A 14,197-nucleotide genomic window follows, 5' to 3' on the forward strand; every position below is an offset into this window, starting at 1 on the left:
AAATACACATACACACATATGTTCAGTAGCCTGATGTTTGTGTTCTATGTTTCCCTATCCACAGTGACGATGGAAGAAGAGGGCGGAGAAGGCGCTGTGGAGCACCGCAGCAGGGATGCCTCCACCAGGCATAGACGCAGGGCCCAGTCCTCCTCCCAGGTACCGTCATCTTCCGGGAGCGAGGAGACTGGTGCCGCGTCCATGACAATGGCCTCAGCTGCTGAGGGGAGGCCCAAGATGGTGAAGTTGGTCGTGGGCACCTCAGCAATGGGAGGGACAGATGAGCCCACACAGGGGCAATCCTATGCAGAAGACAGTGGGGAGTCATCCAGGTTGGTGGTGGTGGAGGAGGAGGAGGAGGCCATATCAGCCCAGCACATGGGGCCCAGCGGGGGTGTTGAGGTTGGTGTGAGTGGTCCAGTCCAGGATCAGGGGCCGGAGGCAGTGCAGGTCACCGTGGAGGGGCATGTGACTGATCTTGTCCCTGGAACTGCGACTGCCCCAGTATGCACCTGCGGGCATGCCTCAGGCTGGACCCCTCCGCAGGTGGCGGATGTATCCACGCAAACAGATCCTCCACTACCTGTGGATGAATCAATTTGTCACAGGGTGGAACCGTTGCTAGCCGGTATTGCGAGGCGTAAAGGCACCATTTATGATGATGTGCAGGCTTCCAATCGGGGGCTTGCACATCATCACGATGAGGTCTATCGCCTCATTAACTGGCTAGCTCAGTTCCTGGTCACAAATCTGGTACATGTGCTGGCCACTGCTGCAAACCCCTCTTCCTTTTCCTCCTCTGTGCGCCAGTCCTCCTCCCTGCCGTCTTCCGGCCCAGATACCACCAGGGCCCCCTATGTACCTGTCCCAACCCCGGCGGCCAGTCTGGTGGAGATCACATCCCTGCCACAGTCGGGAGTCGAAGGAGGATCAGCAGAGGTTGTCACTGCAGCGACAGGAGCTATGGCAAGGGAGGAAGTGCAGGCACCAAGAAGGAGGGCACGTGCATGACAGCCCCGGGTTGTATCATCATCCCGGAGGCTGTCCTTATGGCGCAGGCACCAGGCATTTTGGCAGCAGCAGGCTCAGGAAAGGAGGCAACAGGACTCGGGGCGTTCATCATCAGAGGGGCAGGTATCGGCCATCGGGCAGGAGACAAACGTGGACCTTACGACAAGGATGTCTTCCGTGTTGGACCGCCAAAACGGGTAAGAGCGGCAGCGATCACAGGAGAAGCAACTCACCATGGCCAGGGCAGAGAATTCACTGCGTCGGGCAGAGAGGCGGGTGGAGGTCCTCGAGGAGACTCGCAGGGAGTTTGAGAGGAGCATGAAGGAGTCCCTGCAATCCCTCGAGGGCGAAACCGAGGCCCGCCTACTGGAAGTGGACGCAGTGTTCGATGACGCCCTGGCGGAGACTATGAGAGAGCATGGTGAGGAGATGGACTAGCCTGCTGCCTTTGTATATAGTTCTTTAGGAGTAGGTTTCATTTGTTTTTTTCTTTTTATTTGGAGTTCCTGGACTTTGCTCCGCATCTTGTATATAGTTATTTTTGTATTGTATTTTTAGGATTTTTCTACATGTTTTGGGACCATGGACCCTGGATCTTTGTAAATATTTGGATTTTAATTTGGAATGGTTTTCACATGATATGTGATTTCATTTGCACATACATTAATGGACAAGGACCACATTTTTGACTCTTTCATTTTTTACATAACATTGATTTTGGTTTTCACTTTATTTTGATTTTTCATTTGGTTCATGCATGCTTAATTTGTTGTTTTTACTGTGGGTGACTTAGATACATGTTTTTTAATATACTTTTTTGACATTGAAATCGAAGTGGTATCTGGTCTCAACGGTTTAGTGCATGTTTCACTCCTCCTTGACGCATTTGGGTGTCCCTGCTGTTCACCAATGTTGTTCATGTGTGTGCACATGCATGTGTGATGTTAAGATTCACATAACATAGGGAGCATGACTAATGGATGGGTGTTGAGGTGCACCAGGGGGATGCAGTGTGTGGTGGCATTTTAGTTGGCATGTGCTGCGTGGTTGTATGTTGGTCCAATGTGTTTTGGGGTGGGGGGCGGGGACATGTGGCAGGGCCTGCCTGCAGGTTGCCGTCACTGGTGGGGGTTGGGGACATGAGGCGGGGCCTGCCTGCAGGTTGCCGTCACTAGTGGGGGGTGGGGACATGAGGCGGGGTCTGCCTGCAGGTTGCTGTCACTGGTGGGGACATGTGGCGAGGCCTGCCTGCAGGTTGCCGTCTCTGTTGGAGGGTGGGGACATGAGGCGGGGCCTGCCTGCAGGTTGCCGTCACTGGTGGGGGGTGGGGACATGAGGCGGGGCCTGCCTGCAGGGTATGGTCACGGGTGAAGGGGTGCCTGTGTGGTGTGGGCTGCCTGCGAAGTATGTTCATGGGTGATGGTGCTGTCCCATGTGGTGTTGGCTACCTGCGGAGTATGTTCACTAGTGATGGTGTGGGTCCCATGTAGTGTGGACTGCCTGCAGGGTATGGTCATGGGTGATGGTGGGGGTCCCATGTGGTGTGGGCTGTCTGCAGGGTGTGGTGATGGGGGAGCCATGTGGTGTGGGCTGCCTGCGGGGTATGTTCACGGGTGATGGTGGGGGTCCCATGTGGTGTGGGCTGCCTGCGGGGTATGTTCACAGGTGATGGTGGGGGTCCCATGTGGTGTGGGCTGCCTGCGGGGTATGGTTGTGGGTGATGGTGTGGGTTCCATGTGGTGTGGGCTGCCTGCAGGGTGTGGTCACAGGTGATGGGTTGGCCATGTGGTGTGGGCTGCCTGCAGGGTATGTTCACGGGTGATGGTGGAGATCCCATTTGGTGTAGGCTGCCTGCGGGGTGTGGTCACGGGTGATGGGGGGCCATGTGGTATGGGCTGCCTGCGGTGTATGGTCCACTGCTGGGGTCTGGCTGTCCCGTGAGGAGGCGTCTGCTTCCAGGGGAGTTGTGCATGTATCACAGGGTACACGCAGGCCTTTCCACGTGATTTGGCTGGTGCGAGCGGGGTACGCAATTTCGCTGGGGCGCAGACGGGGTACACGCGGGCCTTCCCACGTGATTTAGCGAGTGGGGTACATGATTTTGCTGGGGTGTGGATGGGGTACGTGCGGGCCTTCCCACGCGATTTGGCTGGTGCGAGCGGGGTACACGATTTTGCTGGGGTGCGGACGGGGTACACATGGGCCTTTTCACGCGATTTGGCTGGTGCGAGCTGGTTACGCTCTGATTTTTCATGCAATTACAATGGGGGGGATGTGTGCTGGGTCACGGATGGTGCGGGGCGTTGCGCCGTATTGGGCATTTCACTGTCTTTTGCCTGCGCATGGGGGTGTGTTGGGGGCGTTGCTGGCGCTACTTGATGTTCATTGCGCCGCGGTTACTGATGCCTCAGAAAATCCATGAATACGCGTGCCGTGCAATTGCTGGTTTGTGCCACAGCTGGTGCACGCATGGCACATGCTCCTTCTCGGCGTGCAGCACTTGTGCTGCTTCTGCGCTGGATTCTATGAATTGGGCCCTAAACTGAAGATTTAGCAACATTTGTAAATTATGTTTTCATGATCGTGTATATACTCTGATATATAAGTTATACATATTATCAGTAGGATATGGTTGTACTGTATTTATCACAGTTTGTACAGTCAAGTGTGAAACGCATGAATCAATGTACAACCACACAAACTTTAATATTGCGGCCATACTGTTTTGGAAAACATGTACACAATACATGATTGACATTTAAAGCATTACACAGTAACAGGTTTTGGATTGAACTGTTTTTTACATTTAGTATTATGCAAGAAAAGCACAAGATGCAAAAACTTTCAGTAAATTGTTTCTATCCTACAAACTTTCAGAATTGTACATGCAGTTTGTTTTAAGATGTCTCTTAAAATAAGAAAATGAGCAGCTTTGAACCATGTAAGAGTTTACATTAGAGGTAGAATTTGAACCCTTGATATCGTGAGACCTAATGGTGCAGTGGTTAATGGAGCTGTGCACATAACAGGAGGTCATGAGTTCGAATCTTTCGTAGGGTCTTTTAATTTTATTTTTTTTAAAAAGGGGATAAAATTGGCGTTTCGTATTTTTATTTTTAAAAAGGAGGATTATAATTTGAAAAACGAAGAGACAGACTTACCGTGACACGTGAAACCTTTTTTTGGGGCATGGCATGTGACACCTGCTAGTGGCACGTGTCACTGGCATGTGACACATGCCATATTCGGCTCCAACCCCTACTGCAATGACCCCCAAATGGAGCCAGCATTACTGTTCGTAATTTTGGGGTTTATTGAGATGTCTGTTGTTATTGATTTGGTTTTGTTTGTTATGGAGAAGGAGGAGTGTGGTGTGCCACCCCTTTTGGAGTAATGGTCCCTTCCAGGGCTCGTGCTGATGGCACCTGCTAGGTCACATGGGACGAGCCGTTTCTGGCTATCAGTCGACACCAACTGTCTCCTGCCTGCTGTGTGTTTCTTTCTGCAGCGCGATGCTAGCGCTGCGTAGCAGGCAGAGGGCTTACCTGCAGGGCCCTCCACCATGGCAGTGCCCCTGCTGGGCAATACTGTCCCTGGCTGCTTGTTATTAGCACAGCCCCTGCTGGACAACTCTGCGTGCGTGCCATGGGTCCCTGCTGGGCAACTCCTGCCCCACTGGCATGGGTGCCCCCAGGCCACGACCCGACCGTGTGCTCGCGGACCTACAGGGTGATCCCTGCACCTGATATTGTCAGCTGGGTGCCCCCAACAAAGGTGTGACTGCACCATGTGCCCTGGGCCCAGTACACAACATGTGGGAGGAAGACTAATCGTCCCACAGAACAAAGAACATTACCAAGAGGGAAGCACTTTTTTCATCTGAGGTTCAGGAAAGCTCTAAAACGTACCTCTTCGGGAAGGCCTTCCCTAACAAGATATTATCTGCAGATGTCGTGTCTCCGTGTGTGGCTTTGAGGCACTTAAGCATTTGTACATTCAATGTTTTAACCCATCCAGACAGAATGATGCTAATGTAACTAGGACCTTTTATTCTCAGGGCAATTGATTCTTCACAAGCCTGTGTGCTGGCTCTGTTTCTATCCCTCTTCTTACCTACTTGTCCTAGAGCTCTGAAGTATTTTGTATGCTCTTGGTGTCTAATGAAACTCTAAATAATATAATAAATCTATTACGTTGGACTTGAGGCACAGGCAAATGCAATGTCCCAAGTAAGCAGCAGATGTCAGTTTTGAATTGCGTGCTTACTTTTCAGGAAATCTTACGTGTTGTTTTTTGTTACATTAGAATTACATTTCCTGTTTTATCCTTATTCATGTTTAATATCACAATTTCGGAAATTGCTCATGCCTATAGATGAGAGGGTAATTTTCAAAAAACCCCTATTCCTACATCCCTCCTTGAGAATTAAAAATGAAACGCGCATTAAGTTTCCACATGTTGAGCAAACCAGTTTTCTTTGTGAATGAGGAGAAAAGCATAGAGTACTTCAGTGTGTACGCTCATGCATGTGCATCCTTCACGCCTGTAACAGGAGCTCTGGTAACAGAACCTATGAAAGCATAGTTTGCAATAGGGTTTCTATGCATTTAAATATGGATAGTATCACCATGAATATGAATAGATGGGTATTGTTGCTGCTGATATTTTCATCAATCTTATTTACGTACAGTAACAGCATAATTGATAAATGTTAAAATCTGATTAATACAAGCTACTGTGTGTTTGTTCTGTTTTCCAAACAGCAAGACAACCTGTTAAGGAAAAGCCTAGACTATATACAGAAGTGAAATCCAGAAGACTTCATCACCCTGTAAGCAGTAAGTGGTGTCCTTCTCGGCTACATGCTCTGCTCTGCTGAAGCTATCCTATGACATGCTGTGTTGCTGCTTTACTTCTTCTATATTACAGGTTGCACTGATAAAATCCCAATAGTATAAAGGGCCGGTTAGTATCAGGTCGTGACTTAGGTGACACTGTATGGAACAGTGAATTCCATAAACACAGACTCCCAGACGGAGGAACAGAATATGCCAGCCGTTAACAAGATACGGGTCCTTACTATGTTAACAGGGCGTAATGTTGTGTCACTGGGCATTATTAATATGCTTGCTGTACAACATCTAAGAAATCAGGGTTTCAACCCTAATTCCCGGGAGCAATGGAAAACCAATAGTAAAGTTAGCGGACTTAAACCATGGTTTCGAAGCAATGTCAATCCACTTGCATGCATTTCATAGGTATTTCCTCAATTTAAAATGTTCTAATTTATTCATGCACACACATTCTTATTTCATAACCTAGACTGGGACCCATTGTCTCACTTCTCTCATATGGCCAACTGTTATTTAAGGACGAGTAACAACGAAGCCCTCATTCAGTAACCTTCACAGTCAGTAGATATGCACATCTTTTTCTTAATATGTGACACCATTACCTCCCTGTTGACTAACCATTTAATTAATTCATCTTTTATAACGTCCTTAATACTGGATACGGTCTCTAAGTGCAGGACCAGGACTCGAACATGTGTTGCTCTGCATTGTCTTGTTTCCAAGACAAGAGTGATGCCTCTGAACTATCATCCCAACCCTGATCAGACTGTTGTTTGGGCCTATTTGTAATATCTTGGTTCCCTTCAGTTACTATGTAGATATGAATAAGTAGTGGCACCAGCTTCTCACTCGATATCACGTGAGATTTCATGGACTGTGGTGGAAGTGATGGGCACTCAAAAACACATATTAACATTTGTATCTGTGTCACCCTTGCATTCATCGTTTCCAAGCACTTGGTATCTCCTTTCCACTGGGGGAATCCAGTCACTGAATATTAACATGTTGAGTGGTAGGCTTTCTCCAGTAGAAGGGAGAGAATACAGAGTAATTGATACTGATATTTTATTTACATAAAAAATAGGTCATGGTACAAGAGCAGCTTTCGTATTGCTCTTAACACCAGAAAAAGGTTCATCCTAGAATAAGTGTAGGCGTATCTATACTCGAATTAGTAAATGAGTAGGCAGAATAAACGGATAATATAATAAAATGTGGCCATGATAAATGCAGAGATAATAATAATGTATTTCTTATATAGCGCTACACACCTACAGGTCTCAGAGTGCTGAAATAACTGAAGACATTAGTATCCCACAAAGTGGTACTCAATTGATCGACCTCGGAAGAATAAAAGGCTGAGTTGACTCTGCCAGGATTCTAACCTGCCACCGCAGACTGCACACAGAAATCAGGGTCGAGGATTTAGCTCACTGTGCTATCTGACCAGCTTATGATGTTCACATTTAATCAAGGAAGCCATTAAAAATTACCTTATCATGCAAATCACTTTCAGGTGACAGCCAGTAAAAGTGCATTTTCAGTCACAAAGACTGTAATTGGGATTCCAGACAGTATTGACAGCAGGCCTCATGTGACATGGCTTGAGCAGTGATTATGAAACTAAGTCATTTCATTAAACCATTCCTCTGCAGACAATGTTTATCTATCTTTATATCCATCTATCCTTTGAGCACTTGTAAAGCCCAACTGTCACCAGAGACATCATGGCACTGAACGATGCAGATGGACAGCCGAGACTTAGTTAAAAAGATGGGTTTTCAGGCAGCTGTTGAAAGGTAAAAATCCTGAATATGACAGAGAGACAGATGCAGCGAGTTAAAGTCTGGGGCCATCTACAGAAAAAGTCTGTCCACCAGTATGCTTGTGTTGATAAGGAGGAACCTCCAGGAGTACCGCATCTGTAGAGCGAAACATGCGAGTACGGTAGTAAAGCCTGATTTTCTCCTGCAGGGATTAACAACCTTTTCTACATAGGGCGCGATGGATAGGGTGGACATCCTGTCCACCCTCTCTTCCTCTACCTCCTCTTCCTCCTCCTCTACCCCTCCTGGCCTGTCTGAGGCCGTCTCCTCCTTCTTTCTCCTCCTTTCCCCTGTTCACCCCTGACAATGTTTCTAGACAAGTCTGATCTATGAAAGTCTCGTCAAAGCAGGTTCTCCTCTGCTCAACCAGAACCATCAAGGACCACATCGTCACCCTTGTTCCAACCTTGGCCGATTTCTGTGATCACTCCTTTGCTACTGGAACTTTCCCCTCCCCGTTAAGCACTCCCTTGTGCACTCCCTTCTAAAGAAGCCCTCGGCTGATCCTTCCTCTCCGGTTAACTATCGCCCAATCTCCATCACACTTTCCTGGGCAAACTCTTAGAAAGGCTGGCCATCTCCCAGCTAAATCTACATACTGAATCTGTTGGTTGCTCCATGACCACCAGTCTGGCTTCAGAATTGTCAGAAGCATGGAAACTGCTCTCCTGAACACATGTGAAGACTTGCTCTCCAATCTTGACTCTAATCTCTCTTCTCTCCTCATTCTCCTTGATCTCTCCTCTGCTTTGGACACGGTCAACCATACCATCCTGCTCAATCGCCTGCTCGACAACCTTGGTATTACTGATCAGGCCCAGGCCTAGCTGATCTCCTTTTTCACCGACTGACCCTCTCAGGTCCAAATGGGGTCTTTCCTCTCTTCTATCTCTCTCTCTACTTGCAGTGTCCCCCAGGGGCAAAACCTCTCTCACTGGCTCTTCAACCACTACATGGCACTTCTTGCCCACCGCATCGCTACTTTCTGCTCCAATTTTCAATGTTATGCAGATGACACTTGGCTCTCTTTCAGGTTCCCCTCAGCTACCTCTGCTTCTTCTCTCATACCAGACGGTCTGGCCGCAATTCAGGAATGGTGTTCCACCAATGATCTCTGCCTTAATGCCAGTAAGACTGAGATCCTCCTCATTCGGACACCCTCTCCCTCCTTTCCTCTCTCTCTCTCTCTCTGGTCGCCCAAACTGCGCCCTCTCCCTGCTCCTTCCTGTGCGGCTAAGAACCTTGGTGTCATCTTCGACTCCACCCTCTCCTTCCCTCCTCACATCTCCGATGTCTCTAAGATGTCAAACTATCAGCTGCACCTCCTCAGAGGTATTCTTCCTATTCTCACTTTCCCCCAGAAGCTCACTGTCTCCAGAGCACTGGTCCTCTCTAGGCTGGACTATTGCAACAGCCTCTTTTTAAATCTCCCTGCCTCTATTCTTCTACCTTTACAACTTATCCAGAACAGGACTGTGAGAATTGTCCCTGGCCTCAAGCCCAAGGATTGTATCTCTCCAGCTCTGAAATCTCTTCACTGGCTCCCCGTGGCTGCAAGGATCAAGTTCAAGACCCTCTGCATTGTCCACAAGGCTTGCTGGGCCCTGGGACCACTCTACCTCCAACTTTCTCGTCTAAAACAGCTTCCTTCTCAAGCTCTCTGCTCATCCGCCTCTAACTCTCTGAGGGATAGATGCTTCTCCAAGCAGAGAGTTGTCGGAAGATCTATCTCCTCGGCTGGGGCCTCCCTCTGGAACAGCCTCCCTGCCTCTCTCAAACTTGAGCAGAACCACCTCTGGTTCCGGAAGCAACTCAAGACCTTCCTTTTCCCTTCTGCTTTCTCTCTTCCTCTCCCCTGCTGATGCACCTGCCTGCTCTGCGCACTGGTCACCTAGTCACCCTTTGAACTCGGGCTCAGGGTCCTGCATGTCCAGTTGCCCTTGCACTGCCTCCGGGCTCCCCAGCACTTAAAGGTCTGTATATGCAACCCTACAGTCCCTTCTCTCTGCACTTTTAAGCCACCCGCTGGCTGCACATGTGAGTTAACTGCACTTCTCCCTTCTCCTCCCCCCTGGCACTTCTCCCCTTTCGTCTTCCCCGCACTTGCGCGATCTGAATGACACAAGGCATAGTAAGATCCTTATTTTGTCCTTCCTTTGTTTCCCCCTCCTTGTCCTGTCGAGCAATATGGGCTCCAAAAGGTGGACGAATGATGGATCTAACAGCGGCATTCTGATCAGATGCAGACGTCCAGTAAAATAGCCAGGTTGCGCCAGATACAGTGAATTACAATAATCCAGTACACTGAGAACTAAGGCTTCCACCACCGGTGCCTGGCTAGCTACAGGAATAGACAGAAGTACCTTCCGAAGAACCCAGAGTTTAAAATGGCCAGATTTACAGACCACGCTAACCTGCTCATCCATAGTCAAAGTTGCAGAGAATCTCACTCCAAGGTTCCTAACTGATAGGACAGGTGTGGGGAGAGGACCCAATGACGAAGGCCAGAAGTCGAATGTCCAGTACAGCCGAGGAGTAGAGGTCCCTACAACCAGGACCTCAGTTTTACTACCATTCACTTGAGCCAGTTCAGTGTCATCCATGTTCCAAGTTCCTCCAGGCATTTTTTAGCCTACTGGCTGTTACAGATTTTTTCAGGTCCAAATGGACCAAAATCTGGGTATCGTCGGCTTATGAATAAAAACAAAATGTGTGATTCGATAAGGAGCAAAAGATATGTAGATATTGAAGAAGATAGGAGACAGTGCTGAGCCCTTAGGGACTCCACAACAAAGAGGGGCAGGCGCCGAGCAGAAAGGGGGAAGAGAAACTGATTGTGAGCGATCTATAAGGAAAGCTCTAAACCATTCAAGAACTTGGCCAGAAATACCGGCTTCCACAAGCCGGGAAATAAGAAGAGAATGATCGATGGTGTCGCAAGCAGCTGACATATCTAATAGCAGGACTGCTCCGACACCGCCCTGGCCAACCAGGCGAAGAAGGTCATCCATCACTGAATTAAGAACAGATTCAGTGCCTCGGTCAGGCCGAAAACCAGATTGAAATGAGTCAAGAAACTGGGAAGATTCTAGGAACGTAGAGATAAAGGGAGATACCAGTGCCTCTAGAACCTTCATTAAAAATGGAAGAAGTGAAATGGGGCGATAGTTGCCCATCACTTCAGGGTCCAAGGAGGGCTTTTTAAGCAGACGGATCACCAGAGCATGCTTGAGTGAGCCCGGGATTGTACCAGTAGAGAAAGAAATGTTAACTGCCAAGGTTATATGGTTAATCAGGTTGGCAGACGTCCCCTGCAAAAGAGCGAGTGGCATGGCATCTATAGGTGACGCAGATTTAAGTTTTTGAATAGTGGGTAGGACTTCCGCATTAGAAAAAAGGGGAACAGATGGCCAGGACCCTCCTGTAGGGGGTGGGGGTTCACCGGCACCGGGACGGCATTATTTGCTGCAGCCTCAGTTGCAATGTTGTCCCGAATTATGGTAATTTTAGAGAGAAAGAAAGTAGAGATGGAGTCACAAAGCTCTTGAGAGGACGGGACTGCATTTTATCCTATTTTAGGCATGGAGAGAGATTGGACTAGATCAAATAAAGTCTTCGGTTTATTGATAGCCCCCTCCACAGTCTGAGCACAATAGGCTTTTTTTGCATTTATCACTTCGGTGTGGTAGGCAGCAAGAGTGCTCCGATAGAGAGTTTTAGAGTTGGAAGAGTAAGTAAGACACCACTTTCTCTCAGTCTGCCTACAACGGAGTTTGCTGTCCCTGAATTTTTGAGAAAACCAGGGTTCTGGAGGGCGACTGCGTCGTTTACACAATTTATATTGTGCCAATGCATCAGCCGTCGTAATTAAGGCATCTTGTAATGTGGTAAGGGAGCAACTTTCCATAGATTTACAATGAGATTGTAGGAGATCAATCAGTTTAGGTTTAGGAACACCTTTCCAACTATGTCTGCGAATAGGAGGTTTCAGAGTAGCAGGAAAAGGGGCTTCGAAAGGAATGTAAAATGGCACCAAAAGGTGATCTGACCATGCAAGAGGGATAGGAATATCAATATCCGCATAAGAAAGGAGGGTACAAATAAGATCTAAAATGCTGCCACCTTTATGAGTAGGAGCGAGAACCCCTTGTCGGAGGCCTAGATCAGCCATCAACATGGTGAAATTGGCAACCAATTTGGCAGTAATGGAATTATTCTCCAGCATGGGGTCTGGCATGGATTCACATGCTCATGAATATTCCCCGTCGTCAGGCTGGGAATCCTCGGTAAAGCAAAAATCAGTTTCAGTTTCGTTTCTGATCTGTCTTTCTCCTAATAACCAATCACTGGTCTCTGGGTCATACTGCCCCCAGCCAATGACTGCCCTCTACCTAAGCCCCTCCTCTGGCAGCCATCTTCAGATTTTTACCGCACGTTCAAGTGTTGGGAGTCCGTGTGCTATAGCTCTCGAGCTTTTACTGCATTTTGCGATTTTTCAAAGAGTTTAACCTCATTTTTTCAGTCAATCTAGCCTCTAGCTCCACCATTTCTACTTCCGGTCAACGGGGACCCGTTTCGAAATTTCCTACGCCCCTCAAGGGTGAGGTTTTCGTTGAGTTTCACTTCTTGGAGGATTCCGGAAGATCTTTGAGGCCTACCCCGCATGGACATGGCCCAGGATAAAGGAAACACGACAGCCAGATCCAAACTGTTCAGAAGCTACCCTGGATGCGGATTACAGAATATCTTCAAGGAGGATGACCATTCTCGATGCCTCTACTGCCTTCACAAAGACAAAATGCACGTGGAGAAGGACTGTGCGTTTTGCAAGAACATATCCGAACATACTATGAAGGATTGTCGTATCCGACTCACCAACTGGCTGGAAGGGAAGAGCCCAGCAGCAGGTGAGAAGAAGAGGAAGTCCGAGCAGTCTTCTTAGACCTTTGAGGGCGCTCCGGCGACGGGGGCCCAACAAAAGGCTAAGCACTACAAGTCCGCGGGCACCGGAAGCATGGATCGTTGGGGCTCCTCGGCTGCCAAGCAGGGCGCATTATCACTGACGCCATCAACCACGAGCCAATGCTCTGGCTCGGGCAAGAGGAAATCGGAGAACCCGGGTAAGCTTCGGGAGAAGCCCCGGTCTATCCCGACAGAGACCGTAGAGAGGGAGCGAGTCGGTGACCCTGCCCCCAAGGTAAAGGCCTCAGGCGCGCCCAAAGTCGCGAAGGCCCTGATTCACCCGGCTAAGGCCTCGATTGAGGGAGTCGTGGCGGCCCTGGCGAAGCCTGCGGAGGCTACCCCAGTGGAGGCGACCTCAGGGCCTAGAGTTTCCCTGCCACCACAGAGGGAATCCTCTTTTCAGCCCATCGATAAGACCCCCGTGAAACCCCAGGCGGAAAAAGAGGGGGGGCCCGGTGGCCATTACGGACACAGATACCACCTCTGAAGAGGAGCTGGCTGGCATAGCGAAGATCCTGAACAAGAAGTTCGAGGAGGTCCGGTCCTACGGGAGGGATCCCGACGAGGCAGACGAAGAAATTGACAGCGGTGCCGATGAGGAACCGCGAGCCGTGGAGGGGACGGAGCCTACTCCCCAACCGTTGCTCCCGTCACAGCCGGTGCCTATGCCACAAGACAACTCAGGAGCAATCTTGATGGCGATTCAGGCCTTATGTACAGAGATAAGGACAAGGTTGCCCTTAACCCCAGTGGACGATCCAGCGGAGCCTGGACCGTCGGGAAGCCCACCAAGCAAGCGGAGGAGAACTCATCCCCCCTCCCTTCCAGCCTTCACGGCCTTCACAGCCTTCATCTCCTTCACCTGTTCCGAGGGATGAGACAGAAATGGAGACGGCGACGACGGGGATGGATGACGACGGTGGTGACGACGGAATGGACCTTCCATCACCACCCGCACGGGCCTCCCCGCCTGACGAAATTGGCTCCTTCCATGCCATGATCACCAGCGCATCTGAGCTCTTCCAGCTCTGCCCCGAAGAACAGAAGAAGGAAGGTTTCCTCTACCAACAGCGTGAGGCCAAGAGGAAGATGGTCCTCTCAGTTCCATTACTGAACGACATCTCGGACTGGTACGAGAAAAAGTACCGGGTCCCGGACTCCGCCCCCATGTGCTTTAGGGCGCACCCGTCCCCGGATTCAATCGTCTGTGCAGCGGCCAAGAAGAAAGCGGCGGGGGTGACGGCTTCAGCTTCGACTTCCCTGCCGGACGGCGAGGGGAAGAAATTGGACGTCATGGGACGGCGGGTCATCTCGTCGGCGACGACGACGATTAAAGCGGCCAACGCCCTCGCGATTGTGGCACGCTACGACAGGGAGCTGTGGTTTAAGATCGCTCCCCTGCTGAACTTCCTCCCGGACGACAAGAGGGCTGAGTCCCTGGAAATCCTACAGGAAGGCGAGGTGGCTTCGGACCACACCATCACGGTGGCCACGGACATTGCTGACACCAGTTTTCACCAGATGGGCAATGGCGGTTGCCTTCGT

General features: G+C 49.6%; 1 protein-coding gene across 1 annotated transcript in view; it reads left to right on the plus strand.

Moving 5' to 3' along the window:
- The window catches only part of LOC138467288 (uncharacterized), a 5,113,521-nt gene that overhangs the window by 2,786,668 nt on the left and 2,312,656 nt on the right, over positions 1–14,197 (plus strand). The window contains exon 14 of the mRNA XM_069607285.1: positions 5,775–5,849. Within this exon, the coding sequence (XP_069463386.1) occupies positions 5,775–5,849 (75 nt within the window). The remainder of the gene's footprint in view (positions 1–5,774; positions 5,850–14,197) is intronic.

Source organism: Ambystoma mexicanum, chromosome 4q (genome assembly GCF_040938575.1).
Source record: "Ambystoma mexicanum isolate Mex_15411 chromosome 4q, UKY_AmexF1_1, whole genome shotgun sequence".
Taxonomy (NCBI): Eukaryota; Metazoa; Chordata; class Amphibia; order Caudata; family Ambystomatidae; genus Ambystoma; species Ambystoma mexicanum.